Source organism: Cheilinus undulatus, linkage group 3 (assembly GCF_018320785.1).
Source record: "Cheilinus undulatus linkage group 3, ASM1832078v1, whole genome shotgun sequence".
NCBI classification, from domain to species: domain Eukaryota; kingdom Metazoa; phylum Chordata; class Actinopteri; order Labriformes; family Labridae; genus Cheilinus; species Cheilinus undulatus.
In genome coordinates this window covers 40,469,388-40,485,940 of record NC_054867.1, presented here as the reverse complement: position 1 = coordinate 40,485,940, position 16,553 = coordinate 40,469,388, and the positions used below count along the sequence as shown (strand labels likewise).

At 39.4% G+C, this 16,553-nt stretch overlaps 1 protein-coding gene across 2 annotated transcripts in view; it reads left to right on the top strand.

The window, feature by feature from the left end:
• necab3 (N-terminal EF-hand calcium binding protein 3) overlaps positions 1-16,553 on the top strand; it is an 87,186-nt gene that overhangs the window by 33,944 nt on the left and 36,689 nt on the right. For both annotated transcript variants that reach the window (XM_041783507.1, XM_041783506.1), the window contains exons 3-5: positions 9,499-9,607; positions 12,941-12,966; positions 14,483-14,580. In XM_041783507.1, coding sequence (XP_041639441.1) covers positions 9,499-9,607; positions 12,941-12,966; positions 14,483-14,580 — 233 coding nt within the window. The remainder of the gene's footprint in view (positions 1-9,498; positions 9,608-12,940; positions 12,967-14,482; positions 14,581-16,553) is intronic.

Below are 16,553 nucleotides of genomic sequence, written 5' to 3'. Positions count from 1 at the left end.
ATCAGAGCAAGAAAACACATGACATAGCCGCTACGAGCTACAGCCCCGCTGAAGGAGTAAACTCCATACAGAACTGCATAACACGAACCATGGCGACTGTAGACATGTCAGTACACAACTTTTGTCGTTTTTGAAAAGAAAACAACTCACTGCTGTTCTTTGTTCTTTTAACGAAGAAATGTCATCAAGTTTTGATAAAACTGGCACATCCACCCTAATGTCTTCCGCCATACTTGCACCAGCCTCTTGTTGCTGCTCGCTTATGTCACAACTCCGCCGCACCTGAAAGCACTGCCCCTCGACGCTGATTGGTCCTGTCACTTTCTAACCAGGTCCGAACGGTTCAGATGGAAGCTTTGCAAGATGGATTCACCAGTGAGAAACACAGAGACAGGCGTATCCATCTACGCTGGAAGGTTAGGAAATACGTCCAATACTGCTAAAAATGCAGGTATTGGTATTAGCGAGTACACAAGTTCATGCACCGATCCAATACCTTTTGGTTTATATTTTGTTTTGTTTAGCCACGCTAAATATTAGCGCTATAAAGTGGAAATCAATTCTTCTTCGCTGCTGGAAAACACTCCATGCATGGGCTACCATTTTTAGAGCAGCAAAGAATGGTGGCTGTGTGACAGTTTTTCTCCGAATGTGATCTTTAAAATGCCTTTCAGACCGGCGCTGTCATACATGACATAAAGTGACACAGTTTATCGAAAGTTAAATAATTTTGAACATAAATCATTGCCTCTTACTTGTTCTTCCTCTTGAAGCTAGCTGTTGTGCCTTCCCATTGACTCGATTGATACCTTTGAATCCCTTACAGCGGCATTTTCAGCGAGCCTGAAACTCATGTGCCTTTTGTTGACTTTAATGATTAAATCTACACCAGTAAACCTGATATCAAACATCTTTTTTTATCCATTTGAATTGGTTGATTGATTAATTGCTAGCAAAAATTCAGCATATCTGTTGGTCCATCAAATTTTCAGAACATTTTTGGTCAAATCCAACTCACTTTCAAATTCTAATGTTTCAACTGATAAAGTTTGATACCGTTTTTACTGCTTCTACTCTCAGTGAAATTCCTACTGCTACCTGTTGCCAATATAGTACATTTTTCATCATATAAAGAATTAAATAATTTAATAATATCAGAGTAGTAAATCCTCTTTAAGAAAGATGTTAGTGTCTTACACAATGACACATCACCATGTGGCTGCAGGAGTGTAGGGTAGAGCCCCTGACCTCCCATTTGAGAGACGTCTTCCCCTGATCACAGCTGCCCCTAGATAAAGAAGATTTAGACTGTCAAAATATGTTCAGAAATACAGAGAGAAAGTAGGCCAAGGTAGCGAGGGCACTGCACTGTCTCTGCCGGCACATTACACCTTCTGGTCAAAGGTGATGATGAAGATGTCGGAGAGGCTCCAGCCGAACAGATGGTCCTCAAGCTCGTCCTTGAGTTTGTTCTTCTCTGCTGAATCAGCCAACAGGAACTCCGCGGCTCTTTTTTGACCTTGTCCGTGTGCAGACATGTTGTTATTTGCTCGGAGCAGTCAATGGGGTTACAAAGCTAACAGTCGTTGTGCACTCTGAGGGTTTCATCTGAGGGCTGATAGCTGTTATGAGTGCTGAAAAGACATAGACAAATGGTTTTTGTTTGTCTCAGTCATGTGTTTATCTGATTCAACAAATATTTGATGCTCTGCTTGTTTGTTTGCTTGCTATCTTGGCTCCATGTAATCACTATGGTTTGTCTTTCTCCTTAACATTTACTCTCTGAATTCCCAACTTTTTCTAATAAACTCTTGGGTCCAGGGCTGCTCAGAAAAATTCTCTGCAGGCACCAGTATATCTGTTATTTTGGACTCTTTATTTGAAGATTGAAACATCTCACAGTTTCTCTCTGGTGGTATAACTGCTGCCTGATCTGTGCGATTGGTGCCAGGAGACAGATTGATAGTAGGCTCACGGAGGAGCACTCCTTCGCACATGACAGACGAGCTATTTATCTTGTGTGCTATTGATTTTTTTTGGGTGTGCATTGTCTGTCACAACAAGCTCAGCTCTCTGTTAACTAGTCTGAGAAAAAAAAGTAGACACTACCAATCTGCTTGTCAAATTAAAAGTTAGAGTCTGCTGGAAAATTTCTGCACGTTATTTTTCTGGCAAAATAAGCTTTGCAGGAGGGCAATTGAGGATCTTCTATTGCTGCTGCAATTGTAAATGAAATGGCTTACATTTGTCTGCTGTATTGCTGCAGGGGCAATTCCTTTGATGCTGTTGCCTGCTGACTGTGACAGCAGCACAGGAAAAACTTAACACAGCAGTCAGTGTTGGAACCCATCAGCAATCAACGTCTATCATTGAATGATAGACACTTTATACCTCTGGGTATGGAAGTAGATTTATCTATCTTTTATATATTATTTTGGGGCTTTTTATGCCTTTATTTATGCAAGAATGAGGGAGAGACCAAGCTCAGACCTGCCCTGGGATTTGATCCTATGGTACGCTCATGTCCAGATTGATAATACTAATCTGGTGTACACGTTTGATAAATGACTCTCTCTTATCCCATCTCAACCTTTTTTTTAAAACTAGCATGTTAAGTCGGATTGTTTTCCTTTAGGCAAACTTAGATAATTTCGTTTTCAGTAGTTTTTGAGTTGTAAATATGAATTTAATTTTTAGGTGGCTTTCACACTAGGGGTCCAGTCCTGGATCCGAGTGCACTTCAGCCTAATGTCCATCTCGTTTTGGTTTGTGTGAATGCGAACGAACAGCACCCGGGCACTGGGCCCACTTGGAGAGGTGGTCTTGGGCACAATTCAAGTGGACTCTGGCATGGTTCGGATGAGATGTGATTGCACTTGCTCCCGAATACGTGACAGAGCGTTGTATCAGCTATATGACATCATCGTAAAAACTAAACTTCTTTCCACAACCGGCAGTTTGTTCACATTTTTCCTCAAAAAAAGGCGGAAATCATCAGAATCAAATCAACAAACAGTTTGTTATGACTCACCTTACAGATGAGTGAAAGTTGGAGACGGATAAGATGTGAAGGCATTAAATGTCTCCTGTCACCTCAAAAATCACTGAATCGTGCAACACAAGCCCAATTTTTTCCTCTTAGCTCTACGTAGATGTGTAGATACGAAGAGCGACGTTGCTGGCATCTTAAAGTGGTTTTAAAACATACATTGTGGCAGGACAGACTTTCTTGCCGGGTTAAAACAAAAACAGTCTTCACTCAGGTCATGACCAGAGTGGTTTCTCCTCCTTGGCAAGTTCGTAAACCAGCTACATGTACACCGCCACCTGCTGTATCAGACTGAGTACGTGTGCAAGTGGGCCCAAGCCTGGACTGATGTTGCTAGTGTGAAAGCAAGCCAGTGGGGGGAAAGGAGAGGGTGAGGAACCGTGACGTGGTTTGAATCTGTTGAGCCTAACGTGAAACACCCTTGCTTGATGGCCTGGTGTGCACAGACAGCCTAGGTTGAAGTCCGTCCTGTGACATCCTTTCTGGAAATAATTCCAAGTTTCCAACTCTATCCACTATCCTATCCCAATCAGAAAAGAAAACATAAATGCCCTAAAAAATGCATAATATTTTTTCCTGCAAAAATCCTTATATTCTTCAGTATAAAATCATAATTTGATGTCCTATAATAAAACTATTTAATGCCACCAAAAAGTTCCACTAAGTTTACTGAAAATGTTCAACCCAGACTTAGAAATGCCAATACAAAATGAACACGTTCTCTGGAGCAGAAGTCAAATGAAAAGAAAGAAAGGTAGAAGAAAAGTAAATGAAACCAGGGAAGTCGTTTTCACAGAGAAGGTTCTCATTATGTTTTAGATTAGTGTGCTGTAACCCCTGACAAAGAAAAAAAGATGAGACACACATGAGTTAATCTCAGAGTTAGATCTGTTGCACGTCATAGATGTGTTTTGTAAGACACTGTAGCTGGAATAAGGTTTATTAACTCATTTTAATTGCATTTTATTCTCCTCCTAACATACACAGTTTTCTTATACATTCTGAAATTACTCTGGTCAGACAGCTCAGGCCTGTAATGATTTGAGATGTACTGCAGCAGCAGAGCATTGCCTACGTTAAGCGTTTGGGCTCCAACCTCACCTCTCTTCAGATTTATTTTCAAATGCAGAAATTTGAGAAGTGATGAAATAATATGTGAAATACCTTGGACGGAGCCCTCGGGTGAAATCTGGGGTGGAGGTGGGTTTCAAAGTAAAAGCACCATCCTGGTGCAGGGCAGAGCAGATAATGACAGAGCAGAGGGAGAGAGTGGAAAACTCGTAATATACCATAGATCTGGGAGGATGTTCATCTGGTGATTGTGGATAATGACACATGTCAGAGTGAAATCAGTGCAGCTTGAGTTGCTGCCTGCTGGAACTTTCAGGTGTCACTCTTCGACCACATGTCAAGGCCTGTTTGCTCAAATCAATAAATAAATAAAGACAGTATAGCATGTCGTTTTTCGATATTTTGCAACATTGACGATGTTTACTACTCTTTGTCTAAATTAATGGAGAAATTAAACCTGATAACACTAAAAACTAAATATTGAATCTGACAGAGAAGCACATATGAATGCTAATTCAACAATTAATGCTCTGTTTGTCTGCTAGTACAGGAGAATAATGGGTTAACATGATATTGAAAACAGTCTCTAATTGTTCTCCAGCTCATTGAAATGCTCTCTGTTAATATCGTGTCTTGATTTTGTCACCAAATTACTCTCTCTAAACAACACCTTGTGGCTGTAGATCCCGAAAATAAACAGGCTGTGGTTACCATGGTAACAGAAGACTTTTAGTTAAGAAAAAGTGTTCATATTCAGGTCTGTTGTGCTACGTTTACTGTTAGCATCTTGGCTCAACTTTAGCTCTGCCATCTCAAAAGGTAAGATTTATGTGCTGCCGTGCTATCCCCTTCATATTAATTTCACATGACAGTGATCAACCAACCCGCTGCCTAGCGAGAACCTATGGCTAACGTAACTCTCTTTTAAAGGTAAAGGGTCACTGCTAGTTGCACAAGATTAAAGATACTGAGCCAAAGCATGGCGGAACAAGCTGTGATAATGCAACAGAGCCTCAGTGAAAACTAGGGATGTGTGTGGTTAAACGGTTAAGATATACGAGTCAGTTAAACTAATTACCTATATTTTTTCATACACACATCAACAATACACACAAATCCTGGTCTATAATGCTCTTTTAAACTTTAATGAACCTCCTGCCACTAGAGGCTGTTGTAGCTTCAGTTAATGGCTGCTGCCCTCCTGTCTGAGCTGTCCCACTGCACTTCACTGGATGTAAACATGAGGAGCTTAGCAGCTAGCGTGTAGTAGGAACAGCGTGGTATAAAAGTCTTTAAGTGATAAATAGAAATAAAGTGCTATGTAGGCTGCTGAGAGTTGAAATCACGTACGACTTCTCAGTCGAAATGAAAAGAGGCCACACATCGAAGCACCACATTAATCTGCAAAGTGGAACGAAGGCCGGCGGCGCTAGCTGCTAATGCTAGCTACGCTCTACAGAGTATATCAGGCTCACATCACACCCGCGAACACAACAACGCTGTGATGTATTTGGCTGTTTTCTAAGTATTTACTTCACTTAAGACTAGTTGGTTAAACGTAAATCGTACATCCCTGGTTTACCAGTGCATAGACCCGTTTGTGATATATTTTTGGCGATCCAGGGCTCCACTAGTGTTGCCAACTCCTCAGTAAGGAAAGTCGCTATTGGCTGTGCTGAAAGTCGCCAGAAAAGGCGGAGGTAAATTTTTCTAAACTTAGAGATGTTTAATATGACTGAAATTTAATTTAGGGGTTCATAACACAGTGACCTGTTATACAACAAACCAAAATACAGATTTATTTTCACTGTACAGATTCTTTAATGAATTCTACTAACCCATTAATGGCATTTTAAGAGTTAACTTTCAAGTCAGGAACATGGTTATACACATATAGCTTTGCTTTTTTAAATGTTACAATGCCAGTCCTCATTCAGAAAATCAATTATTTTTTATGTCCAACCAGCTAGCTGTTGGATTTGTGCTCCACACATATTTTAACAGTACAATTTCCATAATTTAAGTGTCAAATCCCCTAATACCATGTCTCTCCTATAAACTGTCATTCATTTTAGATTAAAGGTTTTCACACAAGAAGAGGCAGGGCCAGCATCATTTGGGCAAAGTACCTGATTGGTTTTGCTCTTCTCAATTGCAGGGGTCTCTCGCTTTTTTTATCTGAGTGGAAAGAATGAGAGTGGCCAAGCACTATTTGAACACCATCACTTAAGTATATTAAAGTCTCTCTGCAACTCTGTGTTAGCATCAAACTGTACAGCAGCAACATTAGACCCTATTACAGTTTTACTTTTATGGTCCCTATTTAACATTTTGGCCACTCCACTGTGCACTTAATTCCTCTATGCTGGCCATCTCTGACGGCTGGATAAATAGAGATTGCTGTTTTTCTAAGTGTTGCTTCCAGCATTCATAATGATGCCTCACAAGCGTCCCATAAAAAGTTACCATAGACTCGGGTGCAGTGGTATGTCTCACTGTCCTTTACAGTTGTGTAAAAGAGAAGATCTTGCTTTTCTACCCCCCTTGCTAAAAGTATGTTTTTCACCTTATCTTAGCATGGAAACCCCCTTTGTCAATCATAAATCCAATTAAAGAGGCTTCCTTCTGCAATGAAACCCTTACTTTAGCTCAGCTAGTATACAGTGTAACTGATCCAACATATTGGTGGCAGTTGCTTCTGCATTGCCTTAAAGTGTATGGATTAGATTTTGACAAATTTGACAAAAGCATTAACTTCTATTGACACCTGAAAGGCTTGTCCTTTTATTTTGTCTGAAAGGTTGGGGCACTTGTATATTTGATGGCATTGAAAAGTGAATAGGCATTAAAGGTTCATCTATTGTGGTCAATTTTTGGACAACAGTCTGTAAAATCTCTTGGCTAGCTTCTGAAAAACCTTTAGGAGTATTAGCTAGTGACTTGTTGGAGATCCCCTGTCTGTTGTTTTTGCTGATCTTGTCTTGTGTGTACCTGACAAAATTTTTTATCTACCTCTTTCAGTGATTGAATGTATCACTCTTTGAGAATCTTTGCTGTAAGAAAGTAAAAAAAAGACTGTTTCTTGTTTGATACGACCATGTGGCAGCGGTTACAGGAGTTTAAATTTGCCAATATAGGAATAATTCAGTGTCCTTCAGTGAAGGCAGAAGGATTTTTAATGTTCTTATGTATGTGATACATCATTTCAAATGGTATTGCTTCAGGACAAATTCCCTTTGGGGCTCCAAACGTTTGCAGCATTTCAAACATTTATATAGCAGATATTAAATTTATCAAGAGAAGAGGTGGCCCCTCCTCAGGGACTCTCTGCGTAGAGGCCCACAATGGAGTTTCATCAGAAGAGTGAAACTCAAGGAGAACTAACAGACTCTCTAGAGAAGACTTTGTTTGGTCTGTGTTTGAACAGAATTGCCTTTGAGCTGTATCTGAACAGAGATTAGAGTCCTACAAGACTCTGCTGTCAGTCAAGACACTGAGGGAGGGGAGGGCGGTTTGATTGTGGTCTGAGAGACTGGTGCTAAAGCGCAGCATCAACTCAACATCTCAGTGAAAGCCAATAGTGCAAGCTTTTCCTATACATGGCTTTTGTGTAGGTACATCAGAATGAGTTTTTACTGATTTTTGTTCTAAACCATGATCTACCACTTGGCGGTTTATCCCTACATGAGGTTTTTGACTACCATTCAGTAAAGGTACCGTGGCCTCAAGCTTGTACCTCCAAAAAGTATAGAGTTCATCCCTGAGTCATTGGAGATTTATGTAATCTGAAGTAAATTCTCCCAAGTGTTCTTAAGATACTGTGTTCATGAGCAAAGTATAGATATAAAGCCCAATGACCTTAACCTTTAACCTATGACCCCAAAATTATAACTTTTTCAGCCTTGAGTCAGAGTGGACATTTGTTCAAATTAGTGATTATGGCAGTTGGTTTGTAGGGTCAAATTGTGGAGAAGACGCGGAGAACGTTGTGCCAGTTCCTGTACCAATCTTATTGGAGAGGCAGTGATGGTGTGGGGTGGCAACTCATTGGTGGCAACCTCAACAGAGAGAGATGTAGAGGTGAGATTCTGCAAGTAGTGGCAATCCCATATCTCTGCAGCCTGGGACCGAACCCTATTCTCCAAGATGACACCGCCCCCACGGAGCAGGGTTTATCAGAGACTACCTTGAAGAATGAGATGCCATACGACAGTAGTGTGTGACCAGCATGAGGAGGAGATGCCAGGCTGCTGTGGCTTTGTGTGGTTCTTCTATACCCTACTGAAGCTGTAGGTTTAAATGAATAAGTTGTCAGTTTGTCTTATTTCTTCAGATTTTTTATCATCAAATCCACCAAACAAGAATCAATGGCAGAATAAACTGTTTGGCATTGGCAGAGAAGATAAAGCATCTTTTATGGGTGCAACCCACTCACTCAGCTCTGCTGCTCATCCCATGTGTTCCTTACAAATGTGGCACAGTTTGAAAGATAAATAAACAAGCTTTCCAATGGCATCTTTAAGTCAGAGTGGACATTTTTGCAATGTTAAAGAAAACACCCTATAATGTTTTTTTGATATTGTGATATTGTGTACACGCTAGGGAAGAATAAGAGGTCCTTTGACCTATAATGAACACAATTTAATTATTTCATCTGTCAGTCAGGATGGAGATTTGTTGAAAATTTAAAGAAAAGTCCCTCAATGAATTCCTTAGATATTGTGTACCCAAGCAAGTGATGATCATGAGGCCCTGAAAATGTGTCTATAAAAATTCAGCAATTTCATCATTCAATCAGAGGAGACATTTGTGCAAAGTTTCATGCAAATCCCTAAAAGCGTTATCAAGATACTGTGTCCACAAGAGTGGCCTGGAAGGACGGATGCACAGATAGACGGACAGACTGACAACCTGAAAATAAAATGCCTCTGGCCCTGTCTGTTGCTAAAGGCACAAAAACGCTGCAAGGCTGGTATATTTGAAATCCATGGCTCTGTGATTGAAGAGAGAGGAACTCCATCTTGAGTCTGTAGAAAGATTTCTTCCATCAAAGTGAGGGCAGTGAGGGTGGGGCAGGCAGGTGCTTTAATGGCTGGAGTTTCTTGTATGGTTGTCTTTTTGTGGTTGCCTTTTGCAGTATTCATCCAGGATCTCTGACACCCATTTATCAGCACCTCTGCAAATTAAATATGTAACAGGGTTGAGAGTTCATTTTGACATGGTACAATAAATGGCTTTTAGACACGATAGGGCAGGAAATAAAGGAAAGACAGAGGGTTTTATATGCTTTTTCTTACCGCATCAATGCTGCAGCATTAGTTATTGTTATTCTATGGTTGTTATTTCTGGATTAATCATGTTTATCCTCTGTGTTTTAGATGATGGTAAGCTGTCCTTCGATGAGTTCAATGCTTACTTTGCGGATGGGATCCTGACCACTGAGGAGCTGCAGGAGCTTTTCTACTCCATAGATGGCCGACAGAACAAGTGAGTTTCTTTAAAATAATGGGCTCTGATTTTATTAATCATAGTGAAAAACAAAAGTCTTGCATGCTTTATTAAATTGCTCACAGCGGCGTTCAGATTTAGCCTTTTAGAGGCAGAAAAAACTGAGACTTAACAGCGAGTGATTTGTCATTTGAAGGCACAGTTAATACGTTCCTTTTAAGTAATCAGTAAAGGGCTAAATGACTCACAGCTGGAAGGAGGGTTTCAACCAAACTGATGCAGGCTGAATTAATGCAACCCCCTTCCTTTAGACATAAAACACTGCTGACTACAGAGGCCACTTCAAAACCCACTCCCCAGAAATTGCAATCAAAGAAATCAGCCTGAGGGGAGCTGCTGAAACTGCTGGTCTGCAGAGAATGTTAAACCCAGGAAAAGTCTGCTTTTTCCTCACAGAGACAGTTTTTCACTTTTTGGCACATTAGCGATACTCAAAAGACCTTTTTCGCCTCCACATTTCTTTATGCTCTGTCAACACAGAGAGGTAAAGCCACGCTTTCTGTCGCAGCTTTCAAATCAAACGCACCACCTTAGATAACATAATTAATTCACTGTGATTGTTGAGCCTTGTGTCGTCTCACAAGGTGCGCTTACAAGCATCAACAAACCCACGCATGCACACAAAGGCACAATTAGATGCATTGAAGTTTGTTCAATGTTTGTCAGATGTTTTTTTCTCCTTTACTCCTAACCAATTAGAGTGAGTGTTTTTAGCTACAGCAACAAGTCTGTTTTTATTTTCTGACATGCAGCCAGTTCTTTCTCTGTGTGATAAATTTGTTTTTTGGACATTATGTTACTCTGGGACGGTTCTGATGCAGCAAACCAGCCATCAGACTGCTTTAACTGTGATCCAAGCTTTCAGGCAGTTGGCACAAACTGAGCTCTGATGTTGAGTTAAAGAGTGTTTCTGTTTTTCTCTTAATTATATTAAGTGTTAATTATGATTTAAACTCTGCGGCATAATGTGTTTAAAAATCTGCACAGGCTTTGGTGGTTATGTTTGAAATTGTTTGAATTTTTCAGAGGATATATCATTTCACCCTGAAAATATATTAAAAGATAAATAATCTCTGTGGCTGTTTCAATTGTCAACTGTAACAGAGAGTGGTGTCTTGATCAAAATGGAAACATACAACAGCTACAGGAGTCAGTAATGCTTTGTTTTGCCTTCAGATGCTGTGTGATCATTTTAATGAGTAAAGGCATTAAGGTGAAAATGACCCATAGCAGGTCATTAAAGCAACAGGGGAACTTTTCATGAAGTAAGAGCACTCCCATTATCAAACTGTCAGCCTGAGAATGATCAAGACATTCTGCCTGCAGACCATTCATTTGTAACGGTCAGTGAGAGTGGCTGTCAGAAATGAACGGTCTACGCCCTGGACACGGAATATCTCAGAACGGAAATATATGCTTAAACTATCGGAATAAAATTGTATCAATCTTTAGTTTAGGGTAAGGGTAAGAATACCAAAAAGTTAAAGTAAAAAACCTGACCAAAACATTTTATCAAGCTGAGTAAACAGTCTGCTTACAGTCTTCCATGAAAACATTCTGACACAGCAAAAGTAGCTCACTTGGCTTTGTAGCTATGTGGATAACAAAGCTACATAACTAATGTAGCTGAAGCTAAGCTCACAAAGCAGCTAAGTAGGCACGTTATCTATGTAGCTAGGCTATCTTAAGCTTTGTTTGCTATAGCTTGCATTGCCAAATCTTGCTAGGCTATAGATAGCGGAGCTCCGTAGCTAACAGAGCTACGTAGCGATGTAGCTTACATAACTAAAGCTGAGCTCACAAAGCAGCTTTGAAAGCAATGTTCATAGTTTATCTATGTAGCTAAGTTAGCTTAATCCATGTTTGCTTTATCTCACATTGCTAAAGGTAACTTACCTATAGACAACAGAGCTCTGTAGCAAGTGTCACAACATAGCTACATTGAAAAAAGATCTTCATAACTATGGTATCTATGTAACTAAAGCTGAGTTCACAAAGCTTTATCTACATTTGCTTGCTAATTTGCTGATTGCTAAATCTTACTTCACTATAGAAAACCGGGCTCTGTAGGTAATGTAGCTACATAGGTACATTGATAACGTATCATAGGTACTGAGGATCTTGTGCATGACAATAATGCTCAACAGTAACAGTCCTAAAAAATATTAGGCATGAACCCTAGCTAAGTGGACATGGGGTCTAGTTATAAGGAATGTTTGAGAGAAATGGAGGCTGGAATGAGGAACTGAAGTCATGGGCGGACAGTTCACAATGGACCAGAACCTGAACAAGCTTTTAGTGATAGCTACATTAGCTATGTAGCTAATATGGCTAAAGCTAAGCTCCCAAAGCAGCTATGAAGACTATGTAGATATGTTATCTACATAGCTTTGCCAGCTTTAGCTACGTTTACTTAAGCTCACATTGCTAAAGCTAACTGGGCTACATTGGGGGCTACATTAGCTTATGTAGCAACAGTAATAACATGGCTAGCGTAGCTATATTTTCTTTAGTTAAAGCCAATGAAGCTAAATCGAGGCTCTATACATATTTAATTACCAGATTAGACATTTAACCTTTTTCTGTTTAATTTATAAAATGGTTCTTAGTCTGTGGTCTTAGTCTCTTTGCTATGTGCTTTGGATGAATGTAACTGCCAGACTATCCTTATGAATAAAGATGAATTTAAAGAAAAATCTAAAATCCGTTGAACTGGCCAATTACAGCAATTCCTTTCTGAGATGTATGTCGTATCAGATAAACAGTCTGTGAGAGTGGCCGTCAGAGATGTACCGTCTGCAGCCAGAATGGTTGAATTTTAATATTGTCATATCTCCAAAGACTTTTAAACAAAAAAAATGTCTGTCTCAATATTTGACGGAACAATCATTTGAGTAGAGTGAAAATTTGAAAGAACTAATGTGTCCCTTTTTTAAGCACAGTGACTCCGAGCCTGGAAATGATTGAGTCTCAATGTTATAATTTTGCAAAGACTTTATGACAAAGAACCGTCAATTTCAGAATTTTTACAACACTGAAGTAAGTTCAAAAGAAGCTTTGGCATTGGTGGAACGATCACTCCAGCAGAGCAATAATTCTGTGAGAACGTTTCACTCTCTTAAGCACAGGAAAATGGGCTTGGCTAAAAGAAGCAGTGCTCATGATTTACACTGCTGGTGTCTTCTTGTTTCAATATTGGGATTCACACAGCTGTGAGCAGCAAAATTGATCTACCAAAATTAAAGAGTAGCATCTATTTCTGATTTTTTTTTAACTTGAACAATAATTCACTGATCTTTCTCTGCCCTGCAGCAATCTGGACACTGACAAGCTATCAGGTTTGTAGTAAAACACTTTGTCTAAATGAATGTGTCACAGTTCAGTACTCTCTTTAAAAATGCTGTCTTTAACACTTTTACCAAACAAGAAAATGTCTTGCACCAGTACAAGTTATTTATTGCAGCAAAGTGATGGTATTATAACCACTGCTGCTCTTCATCAAACAGCAGCAGTGCAGGTGCTTTTCGTCAGATACATTCTGATGCTGCTTTACTTCAGACTAAAGTTTAAAACATCACTACTACAGTGCAGTAAATAATATGGACTCTGGAGCCCTGAAGTGTTTTTATTTTGATGTGCATGTTTAGACTGTGCTTTTACAACTCTGCTGACATTGATTATTATCAGGCTGTATCGGCCTCCACCGATGTGATGTGCTGCATGAAAAGCCTGAAGCCTTTTGACTTCAGAAAGATGTGATACCAAACTTTAGTGTGTCTTTAGGCATCCCCAAAAATCAGACAATAAACATTAAAACTATTAGGAAACCTTGTTTGGAATATGTATGTTTTACTGGTTTAGAGCAATATCCAGAGTTGGAAAAGTATTAAACCAAGCTGGAAGCAGTTCTGTTTTTTTGGGTTGCTCTACAGAGATTTTAATACGTCTGGATAGGATCAGAAATCAGCATCTACTGTATATTTCCAGACTCATGCTAAACAAAGCAAAGTCAACTGCTTTTGGGAGCTGCAAAATGTAAAACCTGGGACAGAACTATTGGCCTGTTTCTTATCATCATGAAAGTGAACACATGTTTCAAATGACCTGAATAGAGTGAAGAAATAGGGCAGGGATCTGTAAATAACAGCAGCTACCAGAATAAAACTCCTGCATTATTTATCCAACAAGAAAATGGCAATTTTCCATGTGACATGGAGAGATGAAGCATGTTCCATATGTCTCAGATTTAGGCTAGTCAATGCTTTAGTTGTTTAGGATATAGCATTACTGAGTGGCTGAACTTTCAGGAGAAAAGCTTCTCTGTAAATCTAGAGAGCTCTGTGGTTGTATAAAGATTAGCTTTTTAATTAAGAACTTAAAAGCAAATGGAGGTGGAGGTGTTTCTCTGATGGTCTGAACATCTTTCCCTACTTGTGAATTCACTGATTAATTTAAATAGATCTCTTTTATACTCTTGTGAACACTCATCATGTGCGTCACAGTAAAGAGCGTGCGTAGGAGTGTCTTTGGCTATCTATCTTTAAATTAACCTTCCCTGCTTGTGTCACCAGCTGTCCTCGGGTGTAAATGAGCTGATGTTAAAGTGATTAAAACAGTACACTATCACTTTGATAACATGTTGGATGTTAAGGCACCTGCTGTTTCCAACTCACAGCATCTTTCAAGAAAAAAAGACTTGACATGCTATTTTATGATATTTTTCACTCGCTTGTCATGTTGGTCTTCTTTGAATCTGTCAAAGCAATGAGTGTTCATCAACTTCAAGAAATCAAAGTACATTCTCTAGCTTTGACTTTGCCTTTACACTGAAAGCTTGTTTCCTTTTTCTGTCAGATTATTTCTCCCAGCACCTGGGGGAGTATCTCAATGTACTTTCAGCTTTGGAGAGCCTGAATATCGCTATTCTAAAGGCTATGGATAAAACCAAAGAGGTAAGTTTAACAAAAATGTTCATTTAATTCAAACATAATAAGCTTTATTTTGAGTGACTGTGAGTAGATTTCAAGACGAAAGGTGAGATGATTCCTCGTCTGTTTTTGCTACAGTAGAGCCATGCACAAACTGAGCCAAGTGCCTTTTTGAAACCTCAGGCTGCATGTCCATAGCTGGATTTCTTTTTTTTTTTTTTTTTTTTTTTTTTGCATTGGCAGCACTCAGGACTTAATATTCAGAGGGCTTCTCCCCAGCGCTTATGTTACAAAAATGAATCCTGCGGTCCCCGGTAGAATCTGTAACTTTGTTTTGAAATATGTGTCTCATATTTCTGTATTTCAAAGAAATTTCACACAGAAAACATGTGGACGATGTAAAGGAATCCTGTCTTGACACAGGCAGCAGCTGCAGACCTGAAAACTACCCGAGAAAAAAGACAAAGCTGAGTCAGACTGATTTCTCTTCCGCTATTGTCAGAAGTCCCGCCCCTTCTTGATTTTGATTGGCAAGTGAGAGAGAAGTGACAGTGACGAGTGCAGTTCTGTTCCAAAAGTTGAACAGTTTTTAACTGAGAGTGCTTTGACCACAGCGACAAACAGTTTGTGTAAACTTCTTTGGCTAAATGTCCTCAAAAGTTAACTTTTCCTCGCCAGTGGCGCTGTTGTATCTCTGTGGCCCACTGACCTCCCAGTGACCCTTTTCTCTTCATCAGAGACGTAATGTTGATATAGTGATGATTTACAATCGGGAGTCTGTATTCCAATCAGGAATGAGCCCCCCCTTAACTGCCCCCCCACCCGACTACCAACGCAGCAACATACTCACTTAACAGTACTCTTAATAAAAATAACTTGAAATAATTTAAATGTATTACTACAAAAATGATAATTGTGATATTAATTGCCACAACATCAGGTATATCTCTGGAAGTCCCTGTAAAGTAAAAATCAACAAAAAACAAAACGTTATTTTAGGTTTGTTGTATGATAGGCCACTGTGTTATGAACCACCAGGCCAAATTTCAGTTGTGGGAAAACGTCTCAAAGTTGTAAAATTTAAAGCTTCTAAATCAGGACAAATGAGGCTATAAAATCTGCTCTAGGATGGTGATTGGGTTGTCTTTTTGAGACTGGTGATAAGAAACATCTAAGTGTGTTAAATATGCAAAATAAAAATCAGGAATCAGAAAGGGCAAATACTTTTTCAAGGCACTGTATGTTCGACATGAGTTTTTGTCAACACTGGGGCCATGGGGATTTTTTTTTTGTTTGCCATGAAACAGGAAGTAGTATTATCAGGTGTTAAAAATGGTTACATGGCTACTTGGTTAAAACAATCATACTTACATTTCATGTGCTTGGCCATAGTCTAACCCTGACACATTTACATTAGAATTTTTTAAACACATTTTTCTGTAGCGCCACCTACTGTAAGAAGCCAGTAAACCTCTAACAATTAAAGCTTGTGTAACAGGCAAAACCTGCTGATTCTAATTTTCCTAATTTCTTGCTAGCTTAGAGAGGGTAAGTACTACAAACCTGAGAGATTATTCTTTGATTTTTACTCCTCATGACATGTTTTAATTATTAGGGAAAGGGCTTTCCCTAATAATTAATTGATAATTAAATCATGGCACTACTACATCATAGTGTAACTTGATGTCTTTAGATTTCCCAAATCCCAAATATTAATGTCTGACCACTATGCATAGCCTGTGAAGTTGCAATTCAGTCAGTACATCCATCAACTGCAGCTAAAAAGATGTTTGAAACTGCCTCAAGACATTTTGAGTTAACAACCTGGAATCAAGGATTTGAGTCAAAATGAAAAGAAAGTACAGCCAGTCTTGTTAAATGAGGAGAGACGGAGATGTGTGCTGAATAATTATGTCTCCTGACTTAATTAGATCACCGTGCCCCTGTGTTCTGGCGTTTCTTTAAAGCTGTCGAAGGTGGGGAATCCGTGGAGACTT